The following is a 15,625-nucleotide window of genomic DNA, read 5'->3' as shown; positions in this document are numbered from 1 at the left end:
TTATTGACTATCTACAGATATCGGGCAGAATAATGGAAACACTTGAGAAAATGAGGGACGCAAAGTATTTTGAAAGCAGGTGCTTCCACACAGGTGTGGTTCCTGAGTTAATTAAGCAATTAACATCCCCCATCATGCTTAGGGTCATGTATAAAACCGCTGGCAGGCCATTATTCCGTCTACCATGGCTATGCCCCCATGGGATGACAATGCCCCCATCCACAGGGCACGAGTGGTCACTGAATGGTTATATGAGCATGAAAACTCAGTCACCAGATCTCAACCAATTGAACACTTATGGGAGATTCTGGAGCGGTGCCTGAGACAGCGTTTTCCACCACCGTCAACAAAACACCAAATGATGGAATTTCTCGTGGTGGAATGATGTCGCATCCCTCCAGTAGAGTTCCAGACACTCTTAGAGTCTATGCCCAGGTGCATTGAAGCTGTTCAGGCTTGTGGTGGCCCAATGCCCTACGAAGACACTTTATGTTGGTGTTTCCTTTATGTTGGCAGTTACCTGTATATATATCTATCTGCAGAATATAGTGCATCTGAGGTCGTCATTGTGTTATTTCAATACTTTAAAGAAGTATCGATCATTAAATGATCCATGTATTTTGGCAGTAAACTCCTCGGAAAAAAAGGTTCCAAAAACGCTGTCCCCATAGGAGAACCCTTGTTGGTTTCAGGTAGATGGAAAGGAACACAAAAGGGTTTTACCTGGAAACAATAAGGTTTCTTCATAGGGTTCATCTTTTGGGGACAGGCGAAGAACCATTTAAGGTTATAGATAGCACCTTTTTTTCTAAGAGTGTATATTGCACACGGTCATCCTATATTGCTATTGTTATAAGGACAGAGGATCATCCTACAATCTAATCACAGATTATCTGAGATGTGGGCACAGATGCAGAAATGGCCTGAGAGCAGTGGGCTATAGACGATTCATCACGTGGGTGTTATAGAATTACAACGACAGTGTTTTACTCAAACTTACTTGCAGAATTTGTACAATATCTTCTCAAACACCAGTACAGGCCCTGTGCTGCCCAAAATGGTGAGTGGCTGGCCAGCAAACAGGGAATAGGCTATTCCCGTCATTGAGGCGCCAAAAAGCGATTCGATTGCACTCTGCGGGAAACAAATGCAGAGAAATTCTATTAGTAAGAAAAGCTGAACTTCAATCAATCTCAATCGTCATTCTAGCACTGTGTATTCAAAAGGGATGCATACAAGTGGCTCCCTATTCCCTATACAGTGCACTACTTTTGAACATGGCCCAAAAGTAGTGCACTAGGTAGGGTAACCTGCATGTCTCTACCAACCACATGGGGGGTAACCTGCTGTCACTACAGGAAGTGGGTAACCTGCTGTCTCTACAACCATGTGGGTAATGGGGAGCCATTTGGGATGACAACCAGGGTGTCTTACTATGCGTCCTTCTGTTGCCTCTCCTAGTAGGCCCCCGAACGTGATGACAGGCGACATGCATGCACAGTACAGGAAGAGGAAGGAGGCCAAGCACTGCAGGCTGACAGCGTCTGTGTAGTCAGACAGGTAGTGCGGCGCCTTGCGTTTGATGTCCAACAGGAGACCACCACAGAATCTGGAAATATTATAACGCCATGGAGAAAATAGTGGATTGCATTGATACGGTTATGTATTGCATTTTGATCTCTCTCGAATGATTGAATGAGACTACAACCACATGGGTAACCTGCTGTCTCTACAACCACGTGGGTAACCTGCTGTCTCTACAACGATGTGGGTAACCTGCTGTTTCAACAACCACGTGGGTAACCTGCTGTCTCTACAACCACATGGGTAACCTGCTGTCTCTACAACCACGTGGGTAACCTGCTGTCTCTACAACCATGTGGGTAACCTGCTGTCTCTACAACGATGTGGGTAACCTGCTGTTTCAACAACCACATGGGTAACCTGCTGTCTCTACAACCACATGGGTAACCTGCTGTCTCTACAACCACATGGGTAACCTGCTGTCTCTACAACCACATGGGTAACCTGCTGTTTCAACAACCACATGGGTAACCTGCTGTCTCTACAACCACATGGGTAACCTGCTGTCTCTACAACCACATGGGTAACCTGCTGTCTCTACAACCACGTGGGTAACCTGCTGTCTCTACAACGATGTGGGTAACCTGCTGTTTCAACAACCACGTGGGTAACCTGCTGTCTCTACAACCACATGGGTAACCTGCTGTCTCTACAACCACGTGGGTAACCTGCTGTCTCTACAACCACATGGGTAACCTGCTGTCTCTACAACACATGGGTAACCTGCTGTCTAACAACCATGGGTAATGTGGGTAACCTGCTGTCTCAACAACCACATGGGTAACCTGCTGTCTCTACAACCACATGGGTAACCTGCTGTTCTACAACCACATGGGTAACCTGCTGTCTCTACAACCACATGGGTAACCTGCTGTCTCTACAACCACATGGGTAACCTGCTGTCTCTACAACCACATGGGTAACCTGCTGTCTCTACAACCACGTGGGTAACCTGCTGTCTCTACAACCATGTGGGTAACCTGCTGTCTCTACAACCACGTGGGTAACCTGCTATCTCTACAACCACGTGGGTAACCTGCTGTCTCTACAACCACGTGGGTAACCTGCTGTCTCTACAACCATGTGGGTAACCTGCTGTCTCTACAACCACATGGGTAACCTGCTGTCTCTACAACCACATGGGTAACCTGCTGTCTCTACAACCATGTGGGTAACCTGCTGTCTCTACAACCACATGGGTAACCTGCTGTCTCTACAACCACATGGGTAACCTGCTGTTTCAACAACCACATGGGTAACCTGCTGTCTCTACAACCACATGGGTAACCTGCTGTCTCTACAACCACATGGGTAACCTGCTGTCTCTACAACCACATGGGTAACCTGCTGTTTCAACAACCACATGGGTAACCTGCTGTCTCTACAACCACATGGGTAACCTGCTGTTTCAACAACCACATGGGTAACCTGCTGTCTCTACAACCACATGGGTAACCTGCTGTCTCTACAACCACATGGGTAACCTGCTGTCTCTACAACCACATGGGTAACCTGCTGTCTCTACAACCACATGGGTAACCTGCTGTTTCAACAACCACATGGGTAACCTGCTGTCTCTACAACCACATGGGTAACCTGCTGTCTCTACAACCACATGGGTAACCTGCTGTCTCTACAACCACATGGGTAACCTGCTGTCTCTACAACCACATGGGTAACCTGCTGTCTCTACAACCACATGGGTAACCTGCTGTCTCAACAACCACATGGGTAACCTGCTGTCTCTACAACCACATGGGTAACCTGCTGTCTCTACAACCACATGGGTAACCTGCTGTCTCTACAACCATGTGGGTAACCTGCTGTTTCAACAACCACATGGGTAACCTGCTGTCTCTACAACCACATGGGTAACCTGCTGTTTCAACAACCACATGGGTAACCTGCTGTCTCTACAACCACATGGGTAACCTGCTGTCTCTACAACCACATGGGTAACCTGCTGTCTCTACAACCACATGGGTAACCTGCTGTCTCTACAACCACATGGGTAACCTGCTGTTTCAACAACCACATGGGTAACCTGCTGTCTCTACAACCACATGGGTAACCTGCTGTTTCAACAACCACGTGGGTAACCTGCTGTCTCTACAACCACATGGGTAACCTGCTGTTTCAACAACCACATGGGTAACCTGCTGTCTCTACAACCACATGGGTAACCTGCTGTCTCTACAACCAATGGGTAACCTGCTGTCTCTACAACCACGTGGGTAACCTGCTGTCTCTACAACCACATGGGTAACCTGCTGTCTCTACAACCACGTGGGTAACCTGCTGTCTCTACAACCACGTGGGTAACCTGCTGTCTCTACAACGATGTGGGTAACCTGCTGTCTCTACAACCACATGGGTAACCTGCTGTCTCTACAACCACATGGGTAACCTGCTGTCTCTACAACCACATGGGTAACCTGCTGTCTCTACAACCATGTGGGTAACCTGCTGTTTCAAAAACCACATGGGTAACCTGCTGTCTCTACAACCACATGGGTAACCTGCTGTCTCTACAACCACATGGGTAACCTGCTGTCTCTACAACCACATGGGTAACCTGCTGTCTCTACAACCACATGGGTAACCTGCTGTCTCTACAACCACATGGGTAACCTGCTGTCTCTACAACCACATGGGTAACCTGCTGTCTCTACAACCACATGGGTAACCTGCTGTCTCTACAACCACGTGGGTAACCTGCTGTCTCTACAACCATGTGGGTAACCTGCTGTCTCTACAACCACATGGGTAACCTGCTGTTTCAACAACCACAACCACGTGGGTAACCTGCTGTCTCTACAACCACATGGGTAACCTGCTGTCTCTACAACCACGTGGGTAACCTGCTGTCTCTACAACAATGTGGGTAACCTGCTGTCTCTACAACCACATGGGTAACCTGCTGTCTCTACAACCACGTGGGTAACCTGCTGTCTCTACAACCATGTGGGTAACCTGCTGTCTTTACAACCACATGGGTAACCTGCTGTTTCAACAACCACATGGGTAACCTGCTGTCTCTACAACCACGTGGGTAACCTGCTGTCTCTACAACCACGTGGGTAACCTCCTGTCTCTACAACCATGTGGGTAACCTGCTGTTTCAAAAACCACATGGGTAACCTGCTGTCTCTACAACCACGTGGGTAACCTGCTGTCTCTACAACCATGTGGGTAACCTGCTGTTTCAACAACCACATGGGTAACCTGCTGTCTCTACAACTACATAGGTAACCTGCTGTCTCTACAACCACATGGGTAACCTGCTGTCTCTACAACCACGTGGGTAACCTGCTGTCTCTACAACCACGTGGGTAACCTGCTGTCTCTACAACCATGTGGGTAACCTGCTGTCTCTACAACCACATGGGTAACCTGCTGTCTCTACAACCACATGGGTAACCTGCTGTCTCTACAACCACATGGGTAACCTGCTGTCTCTACAACCACATGGGTAACCTGCTGTCTCTACAACCACATGGGTAACCTGCTGTTTCAACAACCACATGGGTAACCTGCTGTCTCTACAACCACATGGGTAACCTGCTGTCTCTACAACACATGGGTAACCTGCTGTTTCAACAACCACATGGGTAACCTGCTGTCTCTACAACCACATGGGTAACCTGCTGTCTCTACAACCATGTGGGTAACCTGCTGTCTCTACAACCACATGGGTAACCTGCTGTCTCAACAACTACATGGGTAACCTGCTGTCTCTACAACCACGTGGGTAACCTGCTGTCTCTACAACCATGTGGGTAACCTGCTGTCTTTAACCACATGGGTAACCTGCTGTTTCAACAACCACATGGGTAACCTGCTGTCTCTACAACCACGTGGGTAACCTGCTGTCTCTACAACCACGTGGGTAACCTCCTGTCTCTACAACCATGTGGGTAACCTGCTGTTTCAAAAACCACATGGGTAACCTGCTGTCTCTACAACCACGTGGGTAACCTGCTGTCTCTACAACCATGTGGGTAACCTGCTGTTTCAACAACCACATGGGTAACCTGCTGTCTCTACAACTACATAGGTAACCTGCTGTCTCTACAACCACGTGGGTAACCTGCTGTCTCTACAACCATGTGGGTAACCAGCTGTTTCAAAAACCACATGGGTAACCTGCTCTCTCTACAACCACGTGGGTAACCTGCTGTCTCTACAACCATGTGGGTAACCTGCTGTCTCTACAACCACGTGGGTAACCTGCTGTCTCTCCAACCACATGGGTAACCTGCTGTCTCTACAACCACATGGGTAACCTGCTGTCTCTACAACCACGTGGGTAACCTGCTGTCTCTACAACGATGTGGGTAACCTGCTGTTTCAACAACCACATGGGTAACCTGCTGTCTCTACAACTACATGGGTAACCTGCTGTCTCTACAACCACGTGGGTAACCTGCTGTCTCTACAACCACGTGGGTAACCTGTTCTCTCTACAACCACGTGGGTAACCTGCTGTCTCTACAACCAAATGGGTAACCTGCTGTCTCTACAACCATGTGGGTAACCTGCTGTCTCTACAACCACGTGGGTAACCTGCTCTCTCTACAACCACGTGGGTAACCTGCTGTCTCTACAACCATGTGGGTAATCTGCTGTCTCTACAACCACGTGGGTAACCTGCTGTCTCTCCAACCACATGGGTAACCTGCTGTCTCTACAACCACGTGGGTAACCTGCTGTCTCTACAACCATGTGGGTAACCTGCTGTCTCTACAACTACATAGGTAACCTGCTGTCTCTACAACCACGTGGATAACCTGCTGTCTCTACAACCACGTGGGTAACCTGCTGTCTCTACAACCATGTGGGTAACCAGCTGTTTCAAAAACCACATGGGTAACCTGCTGTCTCTACAACCACATGGGTAACCTGCTCTCTCTACAACCACGTGGGTAACCTGCTGTCTCTACAACTACATGGGTAACCTGCTGTCTCTACAACCACATGGGTAACCTGCTGTCTCTACAACCACGTGGGTAACCCGCTGTCTCTACAACCACATGGGTAATCTGCTGTTTCAACAACCACATGGGGAACCTGCTGTATCTACAACTACGTGGGTAACCTGCTGTCTCTACAACCACGTGGGTAACCTGCTGTCTCTACAACCACGTGGGTAACCTGCTGTCTCTACAACCAAATGGGTAACCTGCTGTCTCTACAACCACGTGGGTAACCTGCTGTCTCTACAACCACGTGGGTAACCTGCTCTCTCTACAACCACGTGGGTAACCTGCGGTCTCTACAACCATGTGGGTAACCTGCTCTCTCTACAACCACGTGGGTAACCTGCGGTCTCTACAACCATGTGGGTAACCTGCTGTCTCTACAACCACGTGGGTAACCTGCTGTCTCTACAACCACGTGGGTAACCTGCTGTCTCTACAACCACGTGGGTAACCTGCTGTCTCTACAACCACATGGGTAACCTGCTGTCTCTACAACCATGTGGGTAACCTGCTGTCTCTACAACCACGTGGGTAACCTGCTGTCTCTCCAACCACATGGGTAACCTGCTGTCTCTACAACCACATGGGTAACCTGCTGTCTCTACAACCACATGGGTAACCTGCTGTCTCTACAACCACGTGGGTAACCTGCTGTCTCTACAACCACATGGGTAACCTGCTGTCTCTACAACCACATGGGTAACCTGCTGTCTCTACAACCACATGGGTCTACAACCACGTGGGTAACCTGCTGTCTCTACAACCACATGGGTAACCTGCTGTCTCTACAACCACGTGGGTAACCTGCTGTCTCTACAACCACGTGGGTAACCTGTTCTCTCTACAACCACGTGGGTAACCTGCTGTCTCTACAACCAACCACGTGGGTAACCTGCTGTCTCTACAACCACATGGGTAACCTGCTGTCTCTACAACCACATGGGTAACCTGCTGTCTCTACAACCACGTGGGTAACCTGCTGTCTCTACAACCATGTGGGTAACCTGCTGTCTCTACAACCACATGGGTAACCTGCTCTCTCTACAACCACGTGGGTAACCTGCTGTCTCTACAACTACATGGGTAACCTGCTGTCTCTACAACCACGTGGGTAACCTGCTGTCTCTACAACCACGTGGGTAACCTGCTCTCTCTACAACCAAATGGGTAACCTGCTGTCTCTACAACCACGTGGGTAACCTGCTGTCTCTACAACCACGTGGGTAACCTGCTGTCTCTACAACCACGTGGGTAACCTGCTGTCTCTACAACCATGTGGGTAACCTGCTGTTTCAAAAACCACATGGGTAACCTGCTGTCTCTACAACCACGTGGGTAACCTGCTGTCTCTACAACCACATGGGTAACCTGCTGTCTCTACAACCACGTGGGTAACCTGCTGTCTCTACAACCACGTGGGTAACCTGCTGTCTCTACAACCAAATGGGTAACCTGCTGTCTCTACAACCACGTGGGTAACCTGCTGTCTCTACAACCACGTGGGTAACCTGCTGTCTCTACAACCATACAACCATGTGGGTAACCTGCTGTCTCTACAACCACGTGGGTAACCTGCTGTCTCTACAACCACGTGGGTAACCTGCTGTCTCTACAACCATGTGGGTAACCTGCTGTCTCTACAACCACGTGGGTAACCTGCTGTCTCTACAACCACATGGGTAACCTGCTGTCTCTACAACCACATGGGTAACCTGCTGTCTCTACAACCACATGGGTAACCTGCTGTCTCTCAACAACCACATGGGTAACCTGCTGTCTCTACAACCACATGGGTAACCTGCTGTCTCTACAACCACGTGGGTAACCTGCTGTCTCTACAACATGGGTAACCTGCTGTCTCTACAACCATGGGTAACCTGCTGTCTCTACAACCACATGGGGTAACCTGCTGTCTCTACAACCATGTGGGTAACCTGCTGTCTCTACAACCACATGGGTAACCTGCTGTTTCAACAACCACATGGGTAACCTGCTGTCTCTACAACCACGTGGGTAACCTGCTGTCTCTACAACCACGTGGGTAACCTGCTGTCTCTACAACCATGTGGGTAACCTGCTGTAACCTGCTGTCTCTACAACCACGTGGGTAACCTGCTGTCTCTACAACCACGTGGGTAATGTGGGTAACTGTTTCTACAACCACATGGGTAACCTGCTGTCTCTACAACCACGTGGGTAAAAATGGGTAACCTGCTGTCTCTACAACCACGTGGGTAACCTGCTGTCTCTACAACCACGTGGGGTAACCTGCTGTCTCTACAACCATGTGGGTAACCTGCTGTCTCTACAACCACATGGGTAACCTGTCTCTACAACCTGGGTAACCTGCTGTCTCTACAACCACGTGGGTAACCTGCTGTCTCTACAACCACGTGGGTAACCTGCTGCTGGGTAACCTGCTCTACAACCACAACCTGGGTAACCTGTCTCTACAACCACGTGGGTAACCTGCTGTCTCTACAACCATGTGGGTAACCTGCTGTTTCAACAACCACATGGGTAACCTGCTGTCTCTACAACTACATGGGTAACCTGCTGTCTCTACAACCACGTGGGTAACCTGCTGTCTCTACAACACATGGGTAACCTGTGTCTCTACAACCTGTAACCTCTGTCTCTACAACCACGTGGGTAACCTGCTGTCTCTACAACCAAATGGGTAACCTGCTGTCTCTACAACCACGTGGGTAACCTGCTGTCTCTACAACCACGTGGGTAACCTGTCTCTACTCTCTACAACCCTGCTGTCTCTACAACCACGTGGGTAACCTGCTGTCTCTACAACCACGTGGGTAACCTGCTGTTTCAACAACCACTAACCTGCTGTCTCTACAACCATGTGGGTAACCTGCTGTCTCTACAACCACATGGGTAACCTGCTGTCTCTACAACCACGTGGGTAACCTGCTGTCTCTACAACCACGTGGGTAACCTGCTGTCTCTACAACCACGTGGGTAACCTGCTGTCTCTACAACCACGTGGGTAACCTGCTGTCTCTACAACCAAATGGGTAACCTGCTGTCTCTACAACCACCTGGGTAACCTGCTGTCTCTACAACCACGTGGGTAACCTGCTGTCTCTACAACCATGTGGGTAACCTGCTGTCTCCACGTGGGTAACCAACCATGGGTAACCTGCTGTCTCTAAGACCACGTGGGTAACCTGCTGTCTCTACAACGATGTGGGCAACCTGCTGTTTCAACAACCACTTGGGTAACCTGCTGTCTCTACAACCACGTGGGTAACCTGTTGTCTCTACAACGATGTGGGCAACCTGCTGTTTCAACAACCACTTGGGTAACCTGCTGTCTCTAAGACCACGTGGGTAACCTGCTGTCTCTACAACGATGTAGGCAACCTGCTGTTTCAACAACCACTTTGGGTAACCTGCTGTCTCTACAACCACGTGGGTAACCTGCTGTCTCTACAACGATGTGGGCAACCTGCTGTTTCAACAACCACTTGGGTAACCTGCTGTCTCTACAACCACGTGGGTAACCTGCTGTCTCTACAACCATGTGGGTAACCTGCTGTTTCAAAAACCACATGGGTAACCTGCTGTCTCTAAGACCACGTGGGTAACCTGATGTCTCTACAACCACATGGGTAACCTGCTCTCTCTACAACCACGTGGGTAACCTGCTGTCTCTACAACCATGTGGGTAACCTGCTGTCTTTACAACCATGTGGGTAACCTGCTCTCTCTACAACCACGTGGGTAACCTGATGTCTCGTGGTGAGGTGTACATTCAGCTTGCAGCTGGAGACCTTTTCTTTCTTCCCCCCTCCACACCAGGACTTAATGTGTTACTCTCCTCACACCACTTAAAGTGCATAAAATAGACACAGTCGTGAGGATGACCTAGCATGAGCTAATGTCCCTGTTGCAGAATATAGCCAAAAGCAATTGGGAGCTCACTGCAGTAGGTTGCTATGGAAACCTTTGCATGAACTGCACACAGTCACCTGGGAGGGAGTTCAGTGGCAATGGCAAACCTGGCCTCTGTCCAATGTTCCGTAGATAGATGTTTCAAAAAGCAGGAGAGAAACCTGTTATTTTTTTGATCCGTCTTTCTTTCTTAATACCCAACCACAACAACATACACATCCAGGCTCCCATAGCACACACTCTCTAAGTCCCTGGTAACGCCCCCCCCCTCCCCCTGCACCAACCCACCCACCTACCGTCCTGTCCGCTGCAGCTCCGGACCCCCATGTCCCTCGTCCTCCTCCTCTTCATCCCCTGGGTCTGTGCCGCACTGCGCTGCACTCCTCCTCTTCTCCTGTTTTTCAAACACCACATCTGTTATTTCTTTCCTTTTTCAAATGAAAGACATTGCTGTGATTTGTCCACTGATGTCCACTGATGAAAGACTTGTTTTTAAAGAAGAGGCTAAACTCACTTGAGACGGTACGTTTTTTGGTGGCTCTATTCTTATAGAGGGATCCCACTCCCCCGGTGGCAGGACAGTCACTTGGTCAAGGAACTCATCGATTCCAGCAATCAGATCAGTGCGGTCCTTCGCTTTGTAGGCGACATCATGGAAAACCTTGGAATGAAGAAGAATGGAAATTCAGCCATTAATTGACTGGTTCGTTCAGTCATGCCCAACAACTATGTTCACCATTGGAGAGGCCGTCTTACCTCGTCTGTCATGAGAGTTGCAATGGATCGGCCAATCTCATGGTACTGTGGCCCTTTCCCTAGAGGCCCCAGCAGAATGAACAAGAACCTAACGGAGGAAAATAAAACGAGGGCCACAATAAGAGTCAGACAGAGCGTTGAAGAGACAGTTGGGGTCAGCCCAAAAAGGATTAAGAAGGCCATAACGTTAGTCATAGACAGGAGACCCTAATGACAGACTAATTGGAAGTAGGGTTGCGAAACTCCAGTAACTTTCCCCAAAATCCCAGGTTTCCCAGAAATCTAAGTTGGGGGATACCTCGGATTTCCTACTTATTCCTGATTCCAGGGAATCTCCTAACCCTGATTTCTGGAAAACCTGGGTCTTTTTTTGGAGAAAGTGACTGCAATTTTGTCACAGTCTTTCTAACCTGGTGACGATGGGGACCTCAGCCAGCCCGTTGAGCATGACCGCAGGTGAGAGACGTACGAACGCCACCACAGGTTTGTCTAGGAACTCCGCCTCCCCCACCAACACGTTGGACGCTTCCGCTCCCGGCGGAATCTTCTTCATGAAATGCAGGTCGATCTGCACGGACGCAGGACACAATACGCAGTCATTAGTGGAGCGTTTTCAGACTGAAGTCTAAATGGTGCATTTTACGGTATGAATATCGCAACTCCTCAATCCAAAAACAAGAGCATAGGAAAAGGAATTCAGAAATATGAAATGCATTCGCTAAACAAATATAACTGAATCCCTAACGTTGATCCCTGCTGTGACTAGGGTTGTAAAATTCTGGTTTCTATCACCAAATTCCCCAGATTTCCATTTGCTTGCTTCTTCCCTCTTGATTCGGGGAATTGTCCAACCAGGATTACCGGTACTGGAAAACCTGAGAATTTTGGGATTGTAACCAGAATATTGGAACCTTATGTGTTTTTGTAATTAATATCCTGTTTATGGCTTAAGATAGATAATAGATTGGCCAACTGGACCCTATGTCATATATTTAATAACATTACCATCATAACATACATTTAACCATGTGTTATGATGAAATATTACAGCAGATTGCCATCATCAGCCTAAAGTGGTATTATCAGTTACATAACATTTCCAGAGGTTATCATCTCCTTGATACCCTGTCTGCCCCCGCAGTGACTTGTCCATCCGGATCTGAGCCTGCCTGACTGCATGCTGACTGATCCTCCTATCACTATTCTGCTGCGATCCTGTCTGTCTGCCTGCTGACTGATCCTCCTATCACTATTCTGCTGCTATCCTGTCTGTCTGCCTGCTGACTGATCCTCCTATCACTATTCTGCTGCTATCCTGTCTGTCTGCCTGCTGACTGATCCTCCTATCACTATTCTGCTGCGATCCTGTCTGTCTGCCTGCTGACTGATCCTCCTATCACTATTCTTCTGCAATCCTGTCTGTCTGCCTGCTGACTGATCCTCCTATCACTATTCTGATGCGATCCTGTCTGTCTGCCTGCTGACTGATCCTCCTATCACTATTCTGCTGCGATCCTATCTGTCTGCTTGCTTTAGAGCTGCACTGCGTCAAATGGAAGTGCTGTAACACAAAGTGGAAGCAGTAGGGGCATCAGAGTCCCAGTTATAAACACCACGCTCACTGCTAACGTAATAGGAATATCATGTGTTGATGGTATTCAGCAAAACTCATCCCATGCCATGTGTAACAGATTGATGCACTTAGCAAATGTAATTTTAATAGTAACATGGGCCAATAAATACATAGTATTGGCTTCTGCCTCCTGACTGAAGAGTATGGATAATGACATGCAGCAGATACTGAGGTTAAATACATTATTCATGTCATTTGTATTGATAGATACAGTGAAGAAGTGATTGGGATGGGGACATAGATTGGAAAGCAGCAAGGTCAGGGGTTGAACCCATGCCTCCAGGGGCAATGTGTGGTCCGAGGGTACCAGCACTACCACTAGACCAGCCCTTGGCACGACACTGAGGTTAATGGTGGTGTTATCATTATAGTGTACAGTTCAAATATAGGCCTAAGTATGTTAAATAGGCATTTCAAACATCCAGAATATCCGGGACAAACATTACTCTCCATTAAGCTTTGTCTAAAAATATCCGATTGTATTCTAATTATGGTTCGATTTTGAGCACACTGTCTTTTCCAAAAATGCTTTTGGGGCGAGTTCAACCACATTAGACAGCTCAAATAAAGTATCAGAACAAGAACAAAAGGCTCTGAACAAAAGGATAGGATTGTAGGATTCAGAGGTGAGACAGACTTTTGCTGTCCTACTATAATCTACAGCAACTAATGGCAGTGTGAGTGAGATGACTGGCCTGCTTTGTTTATAGCACGGTTATAATAATAGTTTATGGTTGAAACCATTTTTTCAAGCAATACATGCAAGCAATCAATGAAAATGGAACAGGTTACTGTGTTCATACACACTTGAACTGCCAGAACTGGTATGTTGAGTATGTCGTACTGTAGTATAGTAAAACGTCAAAGCCCGTATTCATAAATCATCTCCGACTTGGGAGTGCTGATCTAGGATTGGTTTAGCCTTTAAAGCATAATGAACAAGAGGGGGGGGGGGGGACCTGATCGTGAGAATGTCTTACTGTACCTTGCTGAAGTCCACAGCGCTGTTCTCTCTGCTCACTTCAGCTTTGCCATCATTGGGGACGGGCAGAGAGGTCTGGGGAGAAATCACCTGACCTGGATCAAACAGAGATGTCCAATAAGTCAACTGCTAAAACCTCTATATCAGACCGACACCAAGGTTTCATGGCAGTGCGGGTGCCAATGGTAATAAATCACAGGGAGAGAGAGCTCTTGGCCTACCGAAATGACCAAAAATGCTTTGGTAATCTATAGATTTGCACTCTAAGGTTGAAGTAATCTGGGATTTATCAGACATTGGCAAAGTACCCTTATTTAGTGCAGATCCCAAGAGAGGACAGAAGATCAAGCCTACGTGGCTGCATGGGGAGGGATGGAAGTCGTGGATGACCTTGGTGAGGATGGGTGGATGAAGCTTGCCCATTAGGATTTCAGCATGATCATTGTGTCAAGGAGACTGACCGATGCAAACACGAAATTAGCCCACAGCTGCCAGAGTCGAGCCAGAAGGATTTCAATCCTAAAGGATTCCTTTTCATTTGTGAGAGGGCCCAGATAAATACTCATTTCAGTGTTTGATCTGTTCACGAGCCAGTGGAAACTACCCGTGACTAACGGTTGCATTAGGAATCGAGAGAATCAGAAGTAAAAGCATGCCTTGCAAAGATTCATTTCGACTCGTATTTCCACATGAAGTCAATGAGAGGGCTAAAGTCTTAAAGCAATTTACAGAGTCGGCTGCTGCTGCCCATGAAGAAACACCAAAGCGACAAACCCTTTAGATTTCAATGTTAGTACTTGCAATGAGCATGAGGGTGGCGTCACTAACATGGCACCGGTTTTGTTTATTGGTCACGCACTTACTGTTGCCGCTCTTTCATTGAGCTTTTGCATAACTCTACTAGAATGAATGTGCCTGTGACAAACCACGCTGAATTCAAAATTACCGCAAAGAATGATTAGCTTAAAGGGTTTTGGGTGTTCTTCATGTTTCAAAAATTGGCATGTGGAACACTGGCAAACTTGCTTCCGAAACATAATTCCTGTAAAAGGTGATGGACATTCTCAATGAGGTATCATTCGCAAGAGGACGTAAAGGTTCCTTGTTATTTTACATTGACATTTCAGTCATTTAGCAGACGCTCTTTTCCAGAGCGACTTACGGTAATGAGCGCACGCATTTTTGCGCTTTTCTTTCCGTAAGGGTCCCCCGTGGGAAACGAACCCACAACACTATTATCAGTGAACACCGCCGCTCAGGGCCTTTTCTCTTCTGAATATTGTCCTGTTAACATCTTCTACACTTGTTAGGCCTACACCCTGTCGCCATACTTTAACATAATCTAAAATGAATATATAGTCAATGTTAATGTCAAGGATAAGTTTAGCAACTCTTTCAAGCAGCTCCCTCAACTCTATCCCCGTTGATAGCTACATCTAGACTCTTCCACCGATTTCTCATTGTGCTCGATAAAATACAATGTACGGCTCATATGATATGAGTTATTGTATATATTCTATACACTTTTTCGCCTGATAGACTACTACTGACTTCATTAAAGTATCTGAAGTACAGAAAACACAACCTCTAACTATTACTGACGGAAACAACTTTGAAATTACCACCTTTACAAGTTATGTTTTAGGAAGTGCTAGCAGGAGAGAAAGGTTCTGTCAAGGTGTAAGAGTTGCCTGGGTCCGGGTCATCCTCTTTGTCCACGGGCTGGATATCAGTCTGGGTTCTGGGACCCTGTTTCTGTGGTCTGGGGCCTGGTTT

At 47.7% G+C, this 15,625-nt stretch overlaps 1 protein-coding gene across 2 annotated transcripts in view; it reads right to left on the bottom strand.

Moving 5' to 3' along the window:
* The window catches only part of LOC124043833 (sodium-driven chloride bicarbonate exchanger-like), a 51,082-nt gene that overhangs the window by 10,734 nt on the left and 24,723 nt on the right, over window positions 1–15,625 (bottom strand). For both annotated transcript variants that reach the window (XM_046362858.1, XM_046362859.1), the window contains 7 exons: window positions 13,853–13,944; window positions 11,645–11,802; window positions 11,235–11,322; window positions 10,993–11,139; window positions 10,775–10,872; window positions 1,435–1,609; window positions 1,001–1,134 (listed from right to left, as the gene is read on the bottom strand). In XM_046362858.1, coding sequence (XP_046218814.1) covers window positions 1,001–1,134; window positions 1,435–1,609; window positions 10,775–10,872; window positions 10,993–11,139; window positions 11,235–11,322; window positions 11,645–11,802; window positions 13,853–13,944 — 892 coding nt within the window. The remainder of the gene's footprint in view (window positions 1–1,000; window positions 1,135–1,434; window positions 1,610–10,774; window positions 10,873–10,992; window positions 11,140–11,234; window positions 11,323–11,644; window positions 11,803–13,852; window positions 13,945–15,625) is intronic.

This window comes from Oncorhynchus gorbuscha, linkage group LG09 (assembly GCF_021184085.1).
Source record: "Oncorhynchus gorbuscha isolate QuinsamMale2020 ecotype Even-year linkage group LG09, OgorEven_v1.0, whole genome shotgun sequence".
Classification (NCBI taxonomy): Eukaryota; Metazoa; Chordata; class Actinopteri; order Salmoniformes; family Salmonidae; genus Oncorhynchus; species Oncorhynchus gorbuscha.
This window is presented reverse-complemented; position numbering and strand designations above follow the sequence as displayed.